Source organism: Meles meles, chromosome 2, assembly GCF_922984935.1.
Source record: "Meles meles chromosome 2, mMelMel3.1 paternal haplotype, whole genome shotgun sequence".
NCBI classification, from domain to species: Eukaryota; Metazoa; Chordata; class Mammalia; order Carnivora; family Mustelidae; genus Meles; species Meles meles.
Window position 1 is genome coordinate 91138237 of NC_060067.1, and position 24021 is coordinate 91162257.

Genomic DNA, 24021 nt, shown 5'->3' on the forward strand with positions numbered 1-24021 from the left:
AGTGTTACTGTCCAAAAGAACACTCACTCCCATCTATAGAGCTGAGGCTCTTAAACTAGGTTGTGCATGGTCATTTTTAATAGCCAGCCACTGACTTTGAGTTTTTGATTTACTGTTGTAGCATTGTACTTCAGTCTGAGCAAGAAGTTTCGGTGTCACTAGCATAGGGCTGTTGGAATATGGCATGATGATGAGGAAGAAAAAAATGGTAGAATATTTTCATTCCTAAGCAACCAAAAGCCCCACTGAAAAGGTTTTAGATGATAAAGAGATTTAGTAAGTCACATAACAAGAATTCAGAGGCAGGGCCGCCTCCTGGTTGGCAAAGACGGTGGCTCCACAAGGTCTTCAGTGGCTCAGGTTCCTGTCATCCCCTGGCGTCCTCAGCCAGCTCCTCTCCTGCTATCTCGCGGCTGCAGCAGCCCATGCTTCATATCCATACCTGGTCGGCTTCAAGAGGCCAAAGAGCTTTTCCAGAATCCCCCATCAACTTACTTCCTCAGGAACCACAGTGGCGTGACCTGCTCCAATCTAAACCCATCCCATCACTGAAAAGGAAGTGGAATTGCCATCACTATCTTAGCCCAGCTGTTCCAAACGTCGTCCACACTAGAGTCACCTCTGATCCTCTAAAAATGCCAAACCTCAGGCCACACCTCAGAGCAATGAAATCACATTCTCTGCGGCGGTCAGGCATCAACATTTTTGGAAGCTCCCACGTGATTCCACATGCAGGCAGCTCAGCCTCATCAAGATTCTCTCTCTTGGCTGGGCTCGGGAGCCTCTTCCTCGGTGCTTGACCTGGAGGAAGGGGTTTGATGGGGAGGAAGCCGCAAGACAAGGTCACTACAGACATTGGTGCTGAAGTAAGCATGCCATAATTTGAGTTTTGCCCTCCCTACGCGATCATGTAACCTTGGTCATATTTTAAAACTAATACTCCTTCATCTGCAAGTGAGAATAACTGTGCCAAATCTGTGGCATTGCTCAACAGTTTAATGGAAAAAAAGATGCTTAGAAGTTCCTAGCGCTTTACCAGCCAATATGAAATAGAATATGAAATAGACATTCTATTAACATACACAGTAGTGACTTGGTAGGAGAGAATCATAGGAAGAGGAGGGGAAACAGAATTATTGTTGCTGCTGTTGTATTTATTCATAATAGTACCATTATTACTTGAGAAGATGGTGGATCTAATTGGAAGTTCTCACTTCTGGTTGCCCATTAGAAGCACCTCGGAAGCTTTAAAAAAGACCCCAGACAAGCTAAGTCAGGCACTCTGAGACTGGAGCCCGGGCATCAGCGTTTTTAAAAAGATTCCCTGGATGATTCAGGTGTGCAACCACAGTCCACAGGCCAGAGACTGGGAGAATACGAGGGAGAAATGTAGTTAGGTCCATTTGCCTCATTATTCCAAATGACCAGTCCAAGTCCCCTGTGCAGCCCCAGGAAAACAAGGTTTCTGAGCTGGTTTATGCTTCTTTGCTTGCTTGATGCCAGACGAGCTCTTCTGTCACCTCCGTGCAAGTGATAGGACTTTTTCTGGCCATTTAACTTATATACATTATTCTTAAGGCCTCAAGAGTGGGTTAAAAAGGGCCTGAGTGCCGTCTTGTTTCTATTTAAAGTTTGTATACAACACTTTAATATAAGAATTATATTCTATTTACTGTGCTTATTTTTAGTTTTCTGTATGTGAATCGTGCAGTCATTTTCCTAGTTTATAGGAAGTGTGTTTTCCATTAGCTCCAATGCAAAACCAATTATGGATGTGTTATGTAGAAACCTGCTTTAAATATTCCCCTAGCTTTCTGTAGGCTTCCCGAAGAGTTACAGTTTCTAGGTGCATTGTTTACTAGGCCATGGGTATGTTTTGTCATATGTTGAAAGATCACACCAGCTATAAAAATAAGATGGTGAATAAAAAGCCACGAAAGCTATAAACATCTGTAAAAGAAGTTCTCTAGGCAAGGCTGCTCGTTAGAGGGAAACTTGGTGCATTTTGATTGTGTGCAGCTGGTGGCACATGAACTTCCAGAAACGGGGCCATTAAGGGGAGCTGTTAGATATATGGCAGCCGCCCTGCGGGCCGTAGATCTGTCCCCTCAGCTGTGTGTAATAGCAGCCCGTGGGGCCGCTCTCGTGAAGCTTCCCCTGATTCCACCTGTGGCTCTGTCGTAAACTAGATGTTTTATGGAATTGGGTAGTCCTCTTTTGGTCACAAAACCAGTCTTACCAAGAGAATTAGCTGGCTCCTAGTAAGGCGGAAAAATCTGGAAATATCAGCATGGGCTTCACAGTTTCTACCACCCTGAAGAGCAGGTGTCCAGGCTGACCTCTGGTCCGTGTCAGGGCCACCGCGGGACGCTTGCTGCCTGGAGCTCTCATTTATTTATCTTGGAGGGCTTTTCATGTATAGTATCACGTAAAGTACAATGCTGAGCCAACTAGACAGGAGCACAAGAAACCCCCTCCTCTGGACAGGAATCTGAGTGAAGAGCACGGGTGTGCGGGCCTGGGAGGAGAGGAGCTGGGTGTCGGGAATCTACTTGCGAGAATGTGCTTCTGTGGCTGGCAGTGGGACCAGGCCTTGGAGCACTGGTCTTCTCTGAGCAGGCATTTCTGAGCATTTCTGACTTCTGAGATGATTAAATGTTTACAGGATCCATCTTTGTGATACCAGAAACAGTTTCCCTAAAAAAACAAACAAACAAAAAACAAAAAACAAGATCTTTGAAGCAGAGGGAGAATGATGATGTTTTACGTTTTAGAATAAAATGAAAGCAACTTTTTGTAGTTTCCTTTAGCTTTTTGTAAGGAAATATTTAAACCCACAGAAACAGAGAGAGTAGGAGAGCAAATCAACATGGAGCCTCACTCAGATACAACAAACATTTTTTTTTTTTCCATTTATAACCTCTCCACTGTCCCAACCATAAAATTTAGAATTTGTATATATAATACTAAAATGACATTTAAGGGCACCTGGGTGGCTCAGTGGGTTAAGCCGCTGCCTTCGGCTCAGGTCATGGTCTCAGGGTCCTGGGATCGAGTCCCGCATCGGGCTCTCTGCTCGGCAGGGAGCCTGCTTCCCTTCCTCTCTCTGCCTGCCTCTCTGCCTACTTGTGATCTCTCTCTCTCTGTCAAATAAATAAATAAAATTTAAAAAAAAATAAAAATAAAAAAAAAATAAAATGACATTTAATCCAAGATTTAGATGTAATTCTCTCGGTAGTTATCTTTTGTATAAGGTGTATGACATAATTTGTTCACTTAGAAGATGATACAACTGAATCATGGGGATCTGTGTGATCAGACATTTTTGGTCTAGACCCATGCTAGCCAACGTTTGGCTTGAAGACTGGTACCAGCCCACAAACTCTTTGTTTCTGGCCCATGATGAGATAGGTATAGAAATTGTGAGGAAGTACTGAGGATTTTTGTAACATTTTGGCATTGTTGCACATCCAAGTGCATGATCATTTTTTTAGTAATTCATTTCATCCTACTTTGCCACGGTATCAGTCATATCAGTCAACAACTCACTGAGAGAAATACAATCTTTCACTGCAGATAATTCAGGAAGTACTCTTCTGTATGGCACTTCTGTGATTTTGCCTTTGAGAGGACAGTTGACAACATTTGGAGATATTTTGAGTTGGCACGATTGGGGAATAAATTTGGAGGGGAGAGGTATGTGCTACTGACATCTAGTAGGTACACAGGACAGCTCCCTAACACAAAGCATTATCTTACCCTAAGTATCAGTGGTACTGAGGTTGAGAAATCCTGCTCTCGACCACTGTGGAGGGCTTAGGCCGTCTGTGCCTTGCCTAAGGAAGGTTTGGCAAATGGGTCTTACCAGGCTGACAAGAGTCTAAGGCTGTTTGTATGTGACTTGCCCTTACATGAGAGTCTCTACATTCTGCTTTGGAAATTAGCGAGACCTTTTGCTGATGGAAGAGTTTGATGGTTAAATGATTTTGTCCCAAATGTTATAAAAATATGATGCTTTTACATTTAGTCACAAGTTGTCCATTTCATCTCTGCCAGGGTTTGTCATGTGCCCAACAGGAGAAAGTCAGCCACTGCTGCAGCAGCTGAGAAAATGGGGAACTAGAGATTTATAGCATTTTTGTTTATTTAGAAGTTTCATATTTAAGAAATTTATGCCAAATCCCTGTGTCATGAGGTTTTTAAGATTTTCTTTTAAATTTAGAAATGAGAAATAATCATCTGACAGAAGACATCATTTTTCTGAACTCTGATAGGGGAAATATTTATAGCTAGAAATATTTAGTCTAGAAAAGATAATCAAATGAAGTTAATTTGGAACAAAAGATAACTTTTATATCCTAAAATACTTGTGTGTATATGTGTGTGTGTGAGAGAGAGAGACAGACTTATTTCCACATCTGATTCCTCTTCGGTGAGTTTCTTCTCTCAGATTGTATTTGATGTTCACGTTGCTCACGTGGAAGTTATTTCATCAACAGCGTGGACACTGTGGCCTTAGTATAGCTTTGAGCAAGACAAATAGGGAGAAAGTTTGTCCATCAAGTATATCCACATACTATATAACAACCAAGAAGCCAATGTTTCGCTCATAGGTTGAACCCTGTCATAAGCCAACTGTGTGTATGTATGTTCAGAATACCACAGGCTCTGCCAGTCCTCACCATCCTCACTCGCTGGCCTGTTTTAATTGCTTACTAATTTTTATTTCTCAGTTATCAGAGTCAGGCCATCAGGGTCATGAAAGAACATTTATTAACCATCGTTCTATGACTTCCTTACCCCATTTACCTGACCTTTGACTACAAGGGAAAAAGCTCACTTGTTATATTTTCTGTTTCTATTTGATTGGGCCTAACATAAAACAATCAAGGTAATAGTCACAATGCCTACCTATGGCATACAGATAATCTACCCATGATCCATCCTTATCTTTGTTAGTCTGTAGTGGGGGGCATGCTTCTTTATCTCCTGGCAAGCGATCCTTAGCTAAACTAAGAGGAAGCCTCCAATAAATTACTATTTTAAAGAACTTCAACATTTGGATCCCTCCAAGATTTCTTAAAAATGTGACTTTGTTTCTAAAATGGTTCTGAGATTTATTCATTCAGTTCATGTTGGGAAAAAAGGTAACATTTGAAGTTATTTTTTTATATAGATGGTCATTAGCAATACAAAAATAAGACTTATTATTAGCTACATAACAAGGTATAAGGTGTAGAGCTCTATAAATCTTACCTTCTGAATGAATGCTACCAATTGCTGTTTGATTAAAGAGAACTGATTAGGCTACTGATTAATTCTGCTTTTGACAGATTACACAGTTTAACTGACAAATAGATTGCCTCCGTTTAGTAATGATTCCTCAGTTATGATGACAAAGGACAAGCTGTTTGTCAGTTAAACTGTGTAATCATTCCGAAACAGAACTAATCAAGGACCTATCATTTTGTCTCTGGCTAAATCCAGCTAATGAGTTAAAATGTGTAATTTATACTACATACTCCCCTCAGAAACAGTGTTACAATTTCTGTGACATTTTATTGAATCAGATTTTGTGCCCATATTAAAGATTTTTGTAATGGAGGGAGAGATGGAGGAAGAGAATTAGTGGAGTTAGGAGATGGTTAATGTTAAAATGCTGCTAGTGTATGGGTTCTTCGTGGGGGAGGAGCGATGGGGCCTTTGGAAGTCCACTGGTATCTGAACTTGCTTAAACACTTCAGCGACACCAGCCTTTAGATTGTGGAACAGTGTGTACTAAGGAAGCTGGCAGGTACCTCAGCCTTACCTCTGCTGCCTAACCTGACTATAAGAACTCAAAGATTTCTTAAGCTTTCTGTGTCACATGGTCTCTTGCTTCATCAACCACTACGCAGCAGTCTAGTCCCTGTCATCCTCAGTGAACCTTATAGTAAGGGCAGACAGCGAAGATTAGAGACTGAATTTCTCTTCCTTCCTTGCACACAAGCGTGGATTCTTCTGGACTGAGAAGTTAGAGGTAGAAATATTTAGGAATGCTCTAGAAGTGGCAGAGATTTTTTTCACAATTCCCAGAGAAAAAGAGAGCAAGAACAGTTTAGGTGTCTTTGTACCACTCAGCTTACTCTCTGTGCCCAACTACATTTACCGTAGGAGAGGTGGTATTTCTTTCATATGGCAGACTAGGAATAATTGGGAAGAAATTAATAAAGAAGGGGGATGAGGGTTTTGTTTTGTTTCTTTTTTTCTGAAAAATAAAATGCACTTTTTTTTTCTTTCTATTTCAGTTCATTTGGTTTTCTTAAATTTGAGATGAGTGACCTGTGATCATCTGGCTCTGCCTTTGGTATAAATGCTGGTTACTGGGTCAGGAATTCCCTCACACTTGCTTTGGTACCATTCTCTGTAAATGGAATCTTTTCAGGAATGCCTGAGTGGCTCAGTTGGTTAAGTGTCTGACTCTTGATTTCAGCTCAGGTCATGATGTCAGGTTCGTGGGACTGAGCCCTGCATCAGGTTCAAATGCTCAGCACAGAGTCTGCTTGTGATTCTCCCTCTGCCCCTCCTTCCACTTGCTCTCACACACTTGGAGGCACACATGCTCTCTCTAAATAAATAAGTAAAATCTTTTTTTTTTCTTTTTTTTTTAAATGGAATCTTTTCAAGGGTGGGCATTAAAGTTCTTTCCAAGAAGCGGTACATGGCATTCTCACCAAATCTGTCAGGGAATTATAACCTTCCTTGCACTATCTTCAGGAAAATTACAGATTGTTTAAGACTTGGGGATAAAAGAGATGGATAGACATATGAAAGGCAATCATGGGTTCTTCCTACTATACTTGCTATGTCCTAAGGACTTAGAGAACCTTTCTTTCTAGACTGATGTAGAAGTGTGATTACAAAGTTCTTTGTGAGCTAATAATCTTAGGACAAAATCCCAGGGACTCTTTGGCTTCAAATGGTTCTTGGTAGAAAAGAGTGAATCCAGGCAGACCCAGAACTACTTCATCAAATGGGTCCCTTTTCCAACTATAATTCTCAATTTTTTTAAATTGGAGGAACCTAACATTATCAATTTCAACCCCACCTCCCTGCCAACACACACATAGAAACACATGATTGTTCTTTTATAGGTGAAAATGAATAAGTGAAGGTAATATAATTTCAGTGGCATTTGTAAATAAAGTGTATTAAAATAATCAACTGATGATTTGCCAAAGACCAACTTGAAAAATACTAATATATGAGGGTGTGTGTGTGTGTGTGTGTGTGTGTGTGTAAAATGTTACTTATTCAATCCGAGCCAATGCATAATACACATTTGAGTTTTTGAAAACTCGTGATAACTGCAAAACCCTTGTCTTGCCAGAATCTCCATATGCTGGCTCGGAACCTTTCTCAGCACCCATGGGGCAGTATAGCGTGCTTACCCACACAGTACCTGCTAAGAGGAAATTTAGGAATGAATGAGAAGGATGTTCTTAATCAGCGATGCTCAGACCTTGTTTTTTCCTGCCTTTTTCTCCTGGAACTTCGCGTCACTCTCTTAGGATGTCATTCCCATAATTGGTCCTGTCTTGGGTTGTTTTCTGACAGATACTTACCTGTCATGGCAATACTTCTTTACAAGATCTTGTTCTGTGGGTAAATTGTGAGTAGGGAGAAGAGCTTTCCTTTTTTTCTTTTCATATACATCATATTGATATACCTTTATATGTTTTTAAAATATAAATTTAAGTAAAATGTTTGGATATAATACAAGCCCCAGGAACTCCAGGAAATTTCTGATTTAAATACTTACAGTTACATTTTCAAATTTTTCTTAAAAAAACAAAAACAAAAAACCGTGGGCAATATTTGAAAAAATAATAGGCACCAAAAACCATGCAATATGTAAAAAGAGATTGTGTTGATTTAGACTAGATGAAAAAAGCAGTAAACATATTTTTTGGACTGCCAAGAAAATGTAGTGTTTTTCTCTTAACTTTGAACAGTTGTTTAAAATATAGAGGCCCTATACGAAACACCTATCCTTGCTGGATATATTAAAGCAAATAGCAAATATCTGAACTTGGCGGTGGGGGGGTGGTAGCAGTAATCCCCAGGATCCAACAAAGCAAACTGCAGCCAGATGCCAGAGTGATAAGGTGAGGTTGAGAATGAGACCACCTTCGGGGTGTTTGCCAGTATTTGTAAACTCAAGGTTCGGTTTTTAATGGTGATAGTAAAGGAAGCAAGTTCTGGGCTTAGGTTATAGGGCAAAATGGAACCACATCCCACCACAGTGCTGGGACCCTAGAAAAATGATACTCAAAATGAAATCAGGAACTGGAAATAATCTACCTTGGCAAATGGAGGTGCTTTGTACATTTAATTGTCTCAGAGTAATTGCTGGCTAGAGAAAGAGTTCTCCTTTGAGTTTGTAACCACAGTCTTTCCCTCAAGTGTGTTTAGAGTTCAGACTTAAAATGCTTCCCTGACCAGAAAACCCTAAGGCAAGAAATAAACTTAAAGTGGTCTTTGATTGATAGCATCCCAGAATGCCTGGCAGAAGCAAACACAAATGCTGTCTGGAGGGACTTACCGTCAACCTAGGGATCACAGAATTTTAACAGATAAAGACCACCAAACATGAGCCCATGATTCCAAATTCCAAAAACACCCAAGGAAACAAGAGCCATGAGCAGGAGACAGGAGAAACCACAAATAGCAGAATTAAATTTCCAAAAAACTTAAGATAATGATTTATCAGATGAGGCAAATTATACAAATGTCTAGAATATGAAATAGACATAAGCAAACATGAGTAAAAAATAAGATTTTATCAAAAATTAAGCATAATCGAAAAGAATCAAATAATTAACAAGTTTAAAATATAATATAAATTAAAAACTCAAATGAAACTATTAACAAGTTATTCATACCTGAAGATAATTGATCAACTAAATCTAAGGAAATTACATGTGGCACAATACAAAGAGATGGAAATGGTTAAGAGACATGAAAAATAGAGTCTGGTATACATCTAATTGGATTTCTAGACTTTCATTTAATAACAAATGAGAAATAAAGTCATTTTCAATCCAGTAAAAACAGAATTTACCATTATCAGATCCTCTCAAAGTCAGATAAGAACGGATGAGAAGTGAAGAAATTGTTAAGCATGAATAAAACTAAACCACATTGGTATGTAAAGTAATAATGATTCCATATCGGGATTAAAAATCAAGACACAAATAAAATACTGCTACACGTAATTTGTAAGACAGGAGCGTTCTTCAGGACTTGTTATTCAGTAGTATAAATTTCAATTGTGTTAAATGTATATGGTAGAATTGTTAAGGATAACCTCTAAGAGAAATAGTGCTCATAACTTCTGTGATAATACGGGGTGGGGGGGAATCATCAGTCTAAAACATGTAAGAAAATATAGGGGAGTCCTGAGATTAACAGTCTTTTATGGTTTGTCTCCCTCTCTGGTTTTGTCTTGTTTCATTTTTCCCTCCCTTCCCCTATGATCCTCTGTATTGTTTCTCAAGTTCCTGATATCCGTGAGATCAAATGATAATTGTCTTTTCTCTTATTGACTGATTTCACTTACCATAATACCCTCTTGTTCCATCTGCATCATTGCAAATGGCAAGATTTCATTTTTTGATGGCTGCATAATACTATATATATAGATAGATAGATAGATAGATAGATAGATAGATATAGATATAGATATAGATATAGATATAGTTTAAGGGTCACAAACTCTCTTGGTCCATGACGCCCTTAGTATCTCAGTGAAATTTTGCAGCCCACCAAGACCAGAAGAAAACCTAAGAGTTCAGTTGTTTTAGTAGTTAGATCATGTCAATCATTCAGAACCCAGCCTTGTAAAGGCATGATGTAATTAAAAGATATGTCCTACAGTCTCTTGCTGGAACTGTGAACTGCCTTGAGCAAGTAGTTCGGTTTGTCCAGCAGAGGTGGAGTAGTGCTGTTCCTCACAAGCATTTAAAATAACTCATGGTATACCTCTGGATTTGCTGTGGCACCCTACAGAACTAGATAAAATACCACCCCACTGCCAGCATACCTTAGTAGGGAAGGTTCTAAGTTCACTCAGATTCATGGCGATCTCTTTCCATTGACTGCAGGAGAAGCCATACAAGTGCTCAGAGTGCAGCAAAGCCTTCAGCCAGAAGCGAGGCCTGGATGAGCACAAGAGGACGCACACTGGAGAAAAGCCTTTTCAGTGTGACGTGAGTTTCGTTTCTTTTTTCTTTCCCCAGTGTCCTCCAGTAACAGATGTGTGTGTGTGTGTGTGTGTGTCTGCACATGATGTGTGTATGTATGAGTGTGTGTGTGTGTATGTTTTGTAGGCTGGTCTTTCTGTTGAGATCTTGTACTGCTGGTATGTTTTGATTGCATAATCCATGTAACCACTATGGAGTCATTTTGGCAGCAGATAAACTCTGGCAGCAGATAAACTCTGATTTTCTTTAAGGCATGCTTGCATCCTTTTTTAATGCAGTTGAGTTGTTCTTTCAAGATATAAGTGTGTGATGATAAAAGGCAGCTTTCATGTGTCTACCCAGAGCTTTGATAGGTTCATGATACTTAAATCAGAGATTCAGCTGGTCATAGAGGCTGTTTATTTCATTACAGCCTAACCATCAATTTCTAAAACATGAACAAACTCCTTTGTTTCAATAATATTGCTAATTGTTTAGATTTTCTGCTAATGACATATGAATTGAAATGAAATTATAAACACAGTTGTTTACACTATTTATGAAAGGAAAACTACTAATGAATCTAAGCATTAACTAATTAAGAGAGAAAATTGGTTTCTCAATAAACAGCGTCACAATTCTGTATAAGATTGACAGCCGACAGAAGATTGACACAGGCTTTAGGGAAAACACTTGGATGCTTATTTCTAACATGAAAATAGCAAGAAGAGCATTAATGTACCTCAGTAGAAGAAGGACCATTAAAGTTGTAGTGTGTGAAATTGCACAGTAGAGAATTCTCTTTAAATGTGGAGGGAAACTCGAGGACTTCGTCTCACTAGCATATCCCAACGGATAAAGTACAGTGTAAGCAGTCCACATGAAAGGAAACTCACAAACACAAGATGTTTTCCTTGTCTGTCCATGAAACTTTGGTGGTAAGGTTAAGGCAACAATGTACTCCCGGTGGGCCTACTCATAAAAATACCTGTATGAACAGTGAACTTCTTTAAGGCAAAAAGTACTTGCAAAGAAAGAAATGTACACATGTAGCTCTATCCTGAACCAGAGGTACAGCCCCAGCTTCATAATTTCAATTGGTTTAATTCATTAGTGCTTTTATTGGAAACATTTTCATATAGGGAAAACCTGTTTAGATTATTTAATTGTACAGCTACACAAATAACTGATGGGGCATAGAATCTAAATATTAACTGTATACAGACATCTTCTTACCATCACATTCAACTCAACTTTGATTTTATGCTCAATATTTTTGTCAACTACTTCCTAAGGTAAACTGGACCATGATGTTATTTAAAAAAACAACAACAACAACAACAAAAACAAAAAAACCCCACAACTGTAATGTTAAAAGCATTATTTTTTTAATTTACTTCTATCTCATCTATCTCTATCTTTTTTTCAAAAGTCTCTGGTTCTTATTTTTGGCCCAAACTGGTCCACTGAATAGAGATTGAGGGCCTCCAGAACCTCCCTGAAATGCAGCCTGCTCAGTAGAGACTGTCTTTGTTCCAAAATCTTACCCTCTTAACCTACTCATTTTGGATAGAAGTCATCCTTTCTCACCCAGTCCCCGTCCTTCTTTTTCCTAAATAACACTCAACTGTATTACTTCCTCTCAGTTTCCAGTCCCGCTAGCAGTGCATAGCCTGCATCCTCCCTGTGTTCTCCACCCAGCCAACATAATTTTTTTAAATTGAGATAAAACTCACATAACATAAAATCAGTCATTTTAAAGTGAACAACTCATTGGCATTGAGTACATTAACAATGTTGTGCCTCCATCACCTCTGTCTCATGCCCAGACATCAGTGTCCCAAAATAAAATTCCGTACTCACTAAGGAGGTATTCCCTACTCTCCGCAGACCCTGACATATACCAATCTTCTTTCATTTCAGTAGATGACCTGTTATGGATATTTCATGTAAATGAATCAAACAGGGTGTGACCTTTGTGACTGACTTCTTTTACTTAGCATAACGTTTTCAGGGTTTATCTACATTGTAGCTTATATCACTACATCACTCCCTGAATGATATTCCATTGTATGTATATACCACAATTTGTTTATTCATAATTGATGCACATTTAGGTTGTTTCTCCCTTTTGGCTGTTGTGAATTGCTCTGAGATGAACATGAGCCTACAGGTATTTAAGTACCTGTTTTAAATCCTCTGGGCCATATACCTAGGAGTAGAATTGCTGTGTCAAATGGTGATTCTGTTCAATTTTTCAAGGAACTTCTGAATTGTTTTTCATAGTAGCTACACCATTTTACATTCCCATTAGCAATGCCTGAGAATACCAGTTTTTCCACATCTTTTTAATGCTTGTAATTTTCTGTTTTTTTAAATTATAGTCTCCTTAGGGCATGTGAAGTGATATCTCATTGTGGCTTTGATTTAAAGTTCCTAAAGGATTAATAATATTGAGCATCTTTCTATATACTTGTTTGTTGGCATTTGTATCTTCTCTGGAGAAATATCTGTTCAAGTCTTCTTCCCATTTTAAAATTTTGTTATTTGTCTTTTTGTTGCTGAGTGTAAGTGTTCTTTGTATTTTCTAGATACTGTACATCTTCTTACATTCCATAAGTTATCTTTTCACTTTTTTAATAATATCCTTTGATACACAAAACTTTTCAATGTTGGGGGTGCCTGGCTGGCTCAGTCGGGAGAGCACGCAACTCTTTATCTGGCGGTTGTAAGTTTGAGCCCTACGTTGGATGCAGAGATTACTTAAAAAAAAAAAAAAACTTAAAAAAATTTTTTGCCAATGTTGAAATCTAATTTTTTTTTTTCCTTTTTCTCAGCATGCTTTTGGTGACAGATCTAAGACTTGTCAATTTCAAGGTCATGAAGATTTTACTCTCCTGTTTCTTTCTAAGTTTGATACTTTTTTTTTTTTTTTAAGATTTTATTTATTTGCTACAGAGACAGAGAGAGAGAGATCACAAGTAGGCAGAGAGACAGGGGAAACAGGCTCCCTGCTGAGCAGAGAACCCGATGCAGGGCTCGATGAGGAGCTCGATCCAGGACCCTGAGTTCATGACCTGAGCGGAAGGTAGAGGCTTAACCCACTGAGCCACGCAGGTGCCCCCTAAGTTTGATAGTTTTAACTCTTACATTTAGGTCTTTGATCTGTTTAATTTTTGAATGTAGTGTGAAGTAGGGGTCCATTCTTTTGCATTAGTTTCTAGTTTTTCACCACTCAATGTGATGTTAGCTGTGAATTTTTTATAAATGCCCTTTACTATGTTGAGGAAGCTCCCTTCTTTCCTACTTTTCAGTATTTTTTTATCAAGACAGGGTGTTGGATTTTGTCAAAGGCTCTCCTTCATCAACAGAGATGATAATTTTTTTTATCTTTTGTTCTGTTAATGCAGTGTATTACATTGTTTGATTTTCTTATGTTGATCAACCGTTGTGGCCTGGATAAATCTATTTGGTCATAACTTTGAATTTGGCCTGTTAGAGTTTTTGTTTTTGGGGGGTTTTGTTTGTTTGAAGATTTTTGCATCTATATTCAAAAGGGATATTGGCCTATAGTTTTCTTTTCTTGTAATATTTTTGCCTGGCTTTGGTATTAAGATAATGCTGGCCTCACAGAATAAATTAGGAAGTATTCCCTCTTCTTTGTTATTTGGGAGAATTTGAGGGGATTATTGTTAATCCATCTTGATATTTTTGGTGGAATTTATCTGTGAAACTGTCTGGTTCTAGACTTTTCTTTTTTGGGAAGTTTTTTTCTTGTTTGGTGGGCTGGTTGTTTTTTTGCTTGTTTGTTTGCGTGTTTGTTTTTTTACACAATCTCTTTACTTCTTACTGGTCTCTGGAGTTTTTCTGTTTCTTGAATCAGTTTTGATTATTTGTGTTCTTCTAGGAACTTATTCATTTCATCTGAGTTATCTAACTTGTTGGCATACAGTTCATAGTATTTTCTTAAAATCCTTTTTATGTCCCAGTGTGATTGTCTCAAAGTAAACCTAATCATGTGCTTTTTTGTGACAATGTCTCACAACCCCTAGGGTAAAATCCACCTTCTTACTTGACTGAAGAGTTATTCTGGTTTTTGTCAATTCTTATTACTAAAATTTTAATAATCTCTTATCTGTCAGTAGTCTGCATTTTATTTGTATGAACTCTGAGTCTCCTGAAGCAGTGGCGCTGTTCTGCATCTCTGTCCCTTGTCCCATGTGGTATCATGCACCACTGCCTCCTCCTGGAAAGTCTTCTTTATTTCTTGTTCACACCTCCTGACTGGCATTTACAAACACACACAAAAAACACACACACGTATGACATTTGAGTGGCATTTGAGCAAAACTGTAAAGAAAAAACTGATATATGTTGACCTCAGTTCTTTATAATATTGCTCAAATGCCACTTCACTCATCAACACTAGCCCCTTAGACGCAGTCATTCCATGCCGTGCAGCAACCCCAGTGTGCCACAGGTATTGAGCTTCTAGTATCTTTGCTACTATCCCTATGGTGAGGACTTCCAAATCTCTCTTTCTCCTGCCTGGGTTTCTCTTCTGAACTCTAGGCAGATACTTTGAAGCTGCTTGGAAAACACCTCTCTTATATTCCAGACTGAAATCAGTATCTCCCCAGCCTTCTCAGTCACGCAGCATGTTCTCTTTACCTGTACATCTTCTGAGGTCCTCACCATCTCCCAAACAAAGCTCTGAGCCTTGTGCCAGACATTATTTCCCTAAGCCGTGACCAGTAGCATCATCTAGTTGAGCTTCTATTGTGAGGCAGACACAGTGATTCAGTTTATATATATTCTTACTGATCTGCCCTGTACCCCAGAAGTACCCAGGTATTATTTCCACCTCTGCGAAGCAATTGAGGCTCACTGAAGTTGAGTGACTTACCTCTTCCCTACCACTTATAACTGGCCAAGTCAGGATTCTAGGGCCCAAACCCAACTAGCTCTCCCATTCAGTCCCGGTAACTCCTGACAGTCTTTCCTTCTATATATTTCTCAAACTTATTATCTTCTTTAAGTTTTCATTGCCACTTTCACTCCTCTTTTTCTCACCTCTTACCTCCAACCCACTAGCAAATCTGATTTAAAATTTAAAATTTAAAATAAGTTGAGAATCTGAACACTTTTCACATCTCCCCAGCTACATCATAGTCTCCTACAGTAATGCAGTTGTTCCTTAATATATCTGTCTTAGATCTTTGCTCCTCCCAGTCTGTCCTAAGCTTGTGACACAGAGTAATCTTTCTAGAACCTGATTCAGATTTTATATATTTTAGATATACATTGCATATGTATTATATTTCATTCCTTTGCTCAAACTGTTCTTCCCATTTAGAGTGAAAACCAAAGTTCTACCACAGTCTGAAAGTCCCTACAGATCTGCACGCCCACCCTTCTGCCCCTACCTCTCTGACTTCACCACCACCATCCACCTCACTCCGGCCACATGACTTCCTTGCCATTTTTCAGACACACTAAGTATATTTCAATGAGTAGGGCCCCTTTCTTTCTTTCTTTCTGACTCCTTCCCTGGACTGGGATACCCTTCTTGGGTATCTTTATAACCTTCTCCTGTACTTATTTCAGTTCTTTGTTAAAATTCTTCTCTTCCTTATTTCCATTACTTTCTTAACCCTCACACCATATTCTTCTTCGCCTTCATGACACTTACATGTACATGAAATATTACGTAATTGTTGGTTTAATTATTTATCATCTATTATATAAGTTCCTTGACAAAAGAGCTTTTTTCTTTCTTGTTCATTGTTGTGTCCCCAGGCCTAGAACATTGCCTGGTATATAAAGAAACATTTAGTGACTATTTTTAAAAGCATGAATCAATGTAACAGTAAGCGCTATCTTAGTTCATATCCAGGTAATTTCTGGCTTAAAGTAGAATCCTAGTACTGGCCGAGCAAACTTCGGTGTCATACTCTGAGCTTGGTGACTAAATGATATTTTCATTTTAGTCTCTATTCAGAATCCTTTAATGAATCCCCACAACTTGGAGATGATCTTTCCAGTGTCTTACTTATTATGATTACCAGGATCTCCAGAGTTTGGCTCCAGCCTTCAACTCTAACTTCTTTTTCAGGTTTTTTCTCTTACTTATTTATGTCAGTTTGTTGCTCCAATAATCTATTTCTTCATCCTTAGTGAAATGTTTTCACCTTCCCACCTAGGCCTTGCTTCTTACACCCCTGTACCTTTGCCTGTTCTCTTCCTTCTCCCTGGGATATCATTCCCCACCTTACAACACGACAATATCCATACATCCAGGAAGACTTGATTGTCCTCTCCTCTGTTCCTTCTCCTAGCAGTATGTTCATGGCATCAAAAGATATTTCTCTTTAAGACTATGGATTCCACAGGGCAGGACAGAGTACCCGTTGTCATTCTGTTTCTAACTGAAGTGGCAAGGCACGTTGTATGTTATTGATAAATGTTAACTGAGGATGTTTGTATAGCATTCTAATATAATCTCTCAAGGTACTTTGATAAATGTGTTGTTTCACTTCATTTTAAAACAAAATCAGTTTATTGCCAGCCTAGAGAAAGAATAAATATTTTCCTATTCTTTGGCAGGTGAATTAATACTAATTTGGAGTAGGTAGATGGGTTGGCTAAATACTTAAAGTGGAAATAAAAGGAAGGATCCCTGTTGCACTATTTGAATTCTTTCATGCTTTCCCATTATTTTAAAATGACCATGAATGTCCTTGCATTTGATTTATACAGAACATCAGTTTGAAGTCTCTTAATGACTACATTCAAGTTCATGAAAACATAGCTTTTAATGTGTAGGTAGTCACTTTCACAACTGTGACATCAGCTACTCTCTGCTGACACTTAATCCTCTACCTGGCCCTCATTCAAAAATCCATTGGGTTGTTATCACAGCTCCTATGTGGAGCTTGTAGGATTCCTTAATTCAGAGCCGTTATCAATGACTTCAGGATCTTGCTCAACTTCCTTTCCATTTCTTCAGCTTGCTGCTGCTGTAATTTTCCCATGGTGACCATGTAAGTGAACTTGACTTATATTCCTCACAATACACTGGTGGGCTGAACTGAGAACCTCCTTTATTTTTTCAAAGAGGTTTTTATTTCTTAAAAATGGTGTCAGCCAGGCAAATGGAAAAAGTACAGTCAGCTCACAAATCTTTGTCTAAAGTTCGAGCCTTTAATAATGGTCTGTCCTTGGGGTTGTAAAAACTCTGAAACCAGACTGCGTGGGTTTAAATCCTGGAAACCACTTCCTAGTTCTGTGACCTTGGGTAACCAGCTTGAGACACTGAAGTGACTCTGTCAGTTTCCTCCTGTAAAATGAGGTTCATAGTACTAATATCTGCCTAAAAGGGTGAGGTGAGGATATCACAAGTTAGCGTTTATAAATTGCAAAGAGTAGTTCCTGGCACATAATGAAAGCTGATGTTAGGCCTTCAACCTAGTCCCTGTGCCAAACATTGAATTGAGACAGTGAACTAGACACTATGTCCCCTCTGCTCACAGAACTCACATTCCTGTGGGGTATAGACATTGAACAAATAAACCTGAATAAATACCTAATTGCATTCTGTGACGAAGACTGAGAACAATTTTAAAAAGGAGAAGGGTGAGGCATAAAAGAATACTTAAGAATTCTCTGAGAAAGTAACTCTAAGTAACCTAAAAGATGAGAAGGAGTCAGCCACAAGGAAGATAACATTCCAGGCTCAGGGAAGAGTATAAATCATGACCTGTAGGAAGGAACTGAGTCTGAGTATTAGGTAAGAAGGCATGTGGAGCTGGAGCATCGTGAGAAGGAAGGGATGCAAGTGAAGTTGGAGAGCAAATTGATGTGCCTTTTCACCATGGTAAGGAATTTATTTTGAATCTACTTTCAGTGGGAAGCCAGTGAAGAATTTGGTATCTATTGTTCATTAATTGTTCATTACATGGGGCTTAGAGAAGGAACCTGGGAAATAGAAAATTGGGGATACATTATAATTCTATGTTATTTATGATAACAAATTTTGATTATACTTGTAAGGCCGTTTAAAAACTTGGAGTTTCTTTTACTTGAAAATAATTTCTATACTTACCTTCTTCGATCTCTGGAATTATTTCACAGCCTTTGATGTACTTACATTGCTCATAAGACTTTTACCTATCTTCTAATATCTTGTCTACCTTTCTTTCTTTAAGTCAACAAATATTTATGGAATGACTACTCTGACCCTACTGTTTCTTAGACCAGTAAGGAGGCGATTTAAAAAAAAAAAAAAAAAAAATCACCTAATAAGTAATTACATTCAGGGTAAGTGTTAAAAGGGAAAAGTAAAAACTACTATGAAAGCCATTAACAGAGGACTCTGGCAGACAGATCGTATAGGCTTCCCTGAGGAATCAGTAAGAGGAAGCTACCTCAGGAGAAGTAGGAAAGTACTGACGCAGGAAGACCTTACATCTTCAGTGGTAATTTAATATTTTATTGGAATGTTAATGTCTGTTGGGCCAGGTGGCAATGTGGCAGAGCTTATATGAAGTAAACGTGTTAGATGACTTAGTTAAATGAGTGTATATAATAAGAAATCAAGAATTAGAGTTTTGGGTAAAAAACCTCCACTTAGGGTGCTTAAAGCAATGTTAACCTTTTATTTCATAAATGGGACTAAATCGAAGGGATCACTGGTAAGGCATGTCTTGTGCTATTTATGTCATACGGAGCGATGCCCTCTGGGCCATTAGGCTTTTTGTGTAACAGGTTCACTATAAAATTGTCAGTACACTCCATCATGGGAAGAAAAACATTGTTCCTAAGGAGTTGTATTTCTAGACATGTTTAAATACAGTAGCAGAGGGGGAGGGAAGGTGGCTAGGGTATAAAGGACACACACATTAAATGAAAACAGCTTTTGGGAACTATAATTAATTTTCTTTACCCTTTAGTTGGGATGTTAAATTCCATTTATTTCAAGCAATTTTTGTTTTTGTGCCCGTCAGTACATACTTGATAATAGGACGATGCATAATGTATATTGTATAAATGATAAATTGGCATATCTTCAGGTTTTTCAGCATAATGTGATTGGAATCTTTGGGTCTTTTCTAGGTTTGTGACTTGGCTTTTAGCCTAAAGAAAATGCTGATCCGACACAAGATGACTCACAATCCCAATCGTCCACTGGCAGAATGCCAGTTTTGCCATAAGAAGTTTACAAGGAATGACTACCTCAAAGTGCACATGGACAATATCCACGGTGAAGCTGACAGCTAATGGTAGCTGTAAAGGAATTAAACCATTTAGAAGGGCTCCTAATATGAAACCCAGATTTCTCTCACCTGATTAGCATAGCAGAAGTAGCTTAAAGTAATTCACTGGTCTCATAGTTCTTATTTGCCTACCTTTAGAGTTTGTAGATGCTTATGAAAAAAAGAAAGAAAAGGGAAAGAAAGAAAGAACGAACGAATATCCTACTTCTACCAAAAAATGGTACAAATTTGTAGCCTTGCAAAATACTACTTGTGCTCTATTTTATAAAATGGAAAAGGGAGTCATGGCTTTCCTTCTGGGCCACCTCTCTGTAATGAACTTTATTAACACACTCTTTATTGGGCCTTTTTATTTTATTGTCATCTTTGTGTGTGCACGTGCTGGTTATTACAACTGGCTACTACTGATTTAGCCAGAAAGAAATTAATATGCCAAAATATTTCATTGCAGATGAGGATAAGGTCAAGAGTTTTTAAAGCATCAAGCATGATAACAGGATAAAACTTGCTATTTTGTGAAACAGACCAAAAGTTGATCTTATTTATAGCTCCCTATAATAGTTCAGTTTAAAATAAAGAGATATTTAAGAACTAAAGCATCTATTGAATTATTTTCATTTTAGACAATTCTAACATTATTTCCTCTAATCATTTAGATACAGACATTCATGGTCTGCAGTACTTTCATAAGATCTATACAAGACCATACACTTAAATATATATCAGACTGATCCTCCTGAGTTTATACCAGTTATCTTTAGGAACTTAAAAATATACAAATCTATGTAACTAAAAATTGAAACAAAATAAGTTCTCAGTATTTGTTGACTGACAAAGTGTCAGCACATAGTGGCATTACAGTATTAGTTATGATGAACCTAGCCCTTTACCTTCTCATTCAGAACATGTTGGTACAGATATAATAGAGTCCCCAGAGCATTAACATTCTGTTTTGCAAAAGACATTTTCCAGAATCTTGGCAGTATGTGATTCTGAAACACTCTTGAATTACCCTCAATTGTCCTATATAATTAGGAATCCAGAATAAAAAATATAAATCTGGCAACTTATGGTTGAAATTATCACTGGTGCATAAGGGAAATTGAAGCAAGAATCTTAATCTCTTCCTTTAGGTTATATTTCAATAACATATTTGAGAGCAACCTACAATGAGCAACTTGTTTTGAGAGAAGGTTTGATAAAATGTAATAGTGATGTCAAAATAGCATGAAGGGATACAAAAACCAGAAGAAAATAAAAATGAAGTCCAAATCATGAATTTTTCTACTTAATGCTCAGTCAAAAAGAGGAAGTATAGTTTTAAGGGAATTGGTTCTAATGTTTTAAGGAGAAACATTATCTGAAGACACATTTCTTTGAAGTCAGGAATCTTGTTTTAGAATTTTATTTTTGCTCAATTCCAGTTTTAAAGAAAAGTGTAAAGATTCAGTATAGAGATTTAAACTCTAAAAATACTAAATTTGAAATTCACTGGAGAAAACTTTTAAAAAATATAAGTCTCAGATTATAATTTAGAAGATATCTAAGTATGGTATGTAGCATTTTTTATCTGAAATTATAGACTATATTTTATAAAAATAGATTTTGGTCTTGTTTCTCACTATGTCATTTGTTTCAACAGTATATTTTTATATCTAAAATGTTTTCGCTTTAACATGACAGTGTGCTTAATATCATTTGAATATAAAAGGACAGCTGTAAAATTGGGTAGTGTGTATTATTTAAGCACATTCCTTCCTTTGGATGCTACCTCCTCTGTATGGGAAGCTTCATATCCCAATTATGTGATGAATGTGAAACTTGAAAAGAAGCCAAATCCAATTTTGTATAGTCTCAATGACTCAAAATTGACAGATCTGGTGTAATTGGAAATTATCCTTGAAACCATGTTGTCACCATGTTGCCGAATAAAACTGATGAGGAAGAGGTACTGGGCCTTATCAGACTAAGGTTCATAGTCAGGTAAACTTGAGAAAATGGTGTGGAAAGACCTACTGGTCCAGAGTCTTTTCTTTTCAAAGCCCTGAAACCAAAACAAGTCCTTAGAAGGCTGTGTGCTGTTACCTTTATCCAAAAGATGATTATTTATAAGCATTTCAGATATATTAGTATTCACATCCTGCAACTTTTAAATCACTCAGCAATGTCAAAAAGATGAGAATTGATTTTTTTTTTTTTAGGCTTGATTGAGAATTAAGAATACAAATAGTCACAGAGGAGAAGTCCTATTGGCAAATTGGAGTACAGATACCCACTTGGAAGTGTCTTTCTTTGCTTTTCTGCTATAAAAGACTATTGCTCAAGTACTTTCTTGGGAGCAGGCCAAAGTCTCAGGTACCCATGAAGTCAGGGCTACATGATTTTAAGAGGTATTCAATAATATGGGTAGGTTCAGATATCCTCTTATAATCATTCCCTTTGGGTATTAACATTCAAGATATTTACATATCTTGAATTCCTTCTTGTTTCACAATCACTAGCTTATATTATTTTCCATCTTGTTTTTTGTTTTTGTTTTTTTTTTTGGCTAGGTGGGAAACTTTATTGATTAATTATGATCAACAGTTGCACCATAAAAGTATTCATTGGTGATTCATTCTTAGGGTTATACAGGATAGTTAAAATGCTACTTTTAAGAAACATGTTTCTTATATTATGGGTTTATGTGCATCTGCAGAGGATCACTTCTATTCAGTGCTTTACAATGCAAGTACATTACTTTGCTCTAATTCTTCTGACCTATTGCAGACAATTCAATGGGTGTATGTGAAAATAGATCACAGGTCTTATAAACCTTAATTTGTGCATAAAATTCTGTGTGCTTTTGTGTCTCCCAAAGCTGGGAAGGAAGAAAGGAAAGAGGTTAGGTATTGGAAGTATTCACTTTTTCCTTCACAAATCTAAACATTGCTTATGAAAACTTACCTTATGGTTGTGAGTATACAGAGATGGGCGGGTGGGAGGAAATGTGCCTCTTTAAAACTATAAGATTTTATCATTAATATTGAGGTATATGTGCATGTATATAAATGTAGCATTGTAAATATAGCAGAACTTCAATAGCATTTTTATTTTTCTATAAATCTATAATAAATCTGTATAAATCACTACCACAGTTGGTATTAGCATTGTATTTTACTATAAAACTAACTAGCACAGTTCTATAGTAAAATAAAAATGAATATTTTAGATTTGTTTTTAATGAAAGAAGGAAATATAATTGCTCTTACTCCCAGGCCTCATGCCTTTATAGTTTACTTCTAACCATTTCTAAATCTAGAAAATATCTCTAAATTTACACCGAGTTGGTCTCAGGGCAATAAGAAAAAATGACTTCCTTAAATCTCATCTCATTGTTGGTATACATAAACAGCAGGTGAAAAGGAGCATCACTAAAAACAAAGGAAACTTGGGAAACTTGATTCACAGAACCGTCTCTGAGCAAACATATCCTGAAGTTCACAAGTATAATGTAAGGGTGATAAAAGTTATAGCTAATGTTCTAGGTATTCCTTTTTTTAAAAGTGGTGTTTCATTCTCTTGGTGTTGCCCCAGTCTTGTGAGTCTTCCCTGATACAAAAAATCATCATCATCATCTCATCCTTCTTATCACCCAGGTCTCCAAGGAGTGGGTTTGGAGACGATGCATTCATTTAAATTTGATTTCTCAGAGTCAGTGAAGGCAGTAGTTCTTTGGAGCGGACTCTCACAGCTTTGACTACCTTGGGCTCAAAACTGTGTTATTACCCCAGGTTGTTAATTTGTTGTATGACAAAATAGAAAACTAACTCTGGAACCCTCAGCTTGGGCCATGTCAGAATATTCTAAATTCCTAGGCTCATGAAATAGCACAGAGTGCAACAGCTAGCTATCTTATACTTAATGGTGTTGCTGATCCAATGTCCAAGTTTATTTTCTTTCTTCAAAAAAATGCTTAACACAATACTGTAAAATAAATGTTTATATTTGTTATAAAACAGTATCCCTAAATATTGGATGGTGTATTTAACTGACTAATCCTGTAAACATGTAGGCAATTAGAGTAAGATTTTATTCCTTGGGCCCGTGCCACCTTGGCATATTACATAACAGAGGGAAACTGAGATTTTGAGTAATGTTGATAATTTATATGCTGAAAATGGAGAAGGATGTGGGACCACTGAAACTTGATTATCTAAATTAAAATAAAGGAGCTTATATGAAATATCACTGTTTCTGACAAGAAGCGCTATAAACCTACTAGGAATTTATTCTACTTAGAAAGTACACACACGCAAAAATCCATTTGCCTTTACAAAATAGTATAAAAATGAAAAGAATCCCAGCTCACAGGAGACACTTGAAACATTACATTACTTCATTTTTAAATTTTGTCTTCTTGGAGAATATCAAGTAATGCTCTTTTCTTTAAAGTTAATTTTGTCTGACATCTTTTGCATAATGTTTGACTGGTATACCTTTTCCCCCCATTTCTTCTACTGAAAACTGTTCTGTGTGTATAT

At 37.4% G+C, this 24021-nt stretch overlaps 1 protein-coding gene across 2 annotated transcripts in view; it reads left to right on the plus strand.

Moving 5' to 3' along the window:
* PRDM5 (PR/SET domain 5) overlaps nucleotides 1-23818 on the plus strand; it is a 223695-nt gene extending 199877 nt beyond the window's left edge. For both annotated transcript variants that reach the window (XM_045998068.1, XM_045998069.1), the window contains 2 exons: nucleotides 10146-10250; nucleotides 19338-23818. In XM_045998068.1, the coding sequence (XP_045854024.1) occupies nucleotides 10146-10250; nucleotides 19338-19502 (270 nt within the window). In that variant the 3' untranslated portion in view covers nucleotides 19503-23818. The remainder of the gene's footprint in view (nucleotides 1-10145; nucleotides 10251-19337) is intronic.
* The last annotated feature ends 203 nt before the right edge of the window (nucleotides 23819-24021 follow it).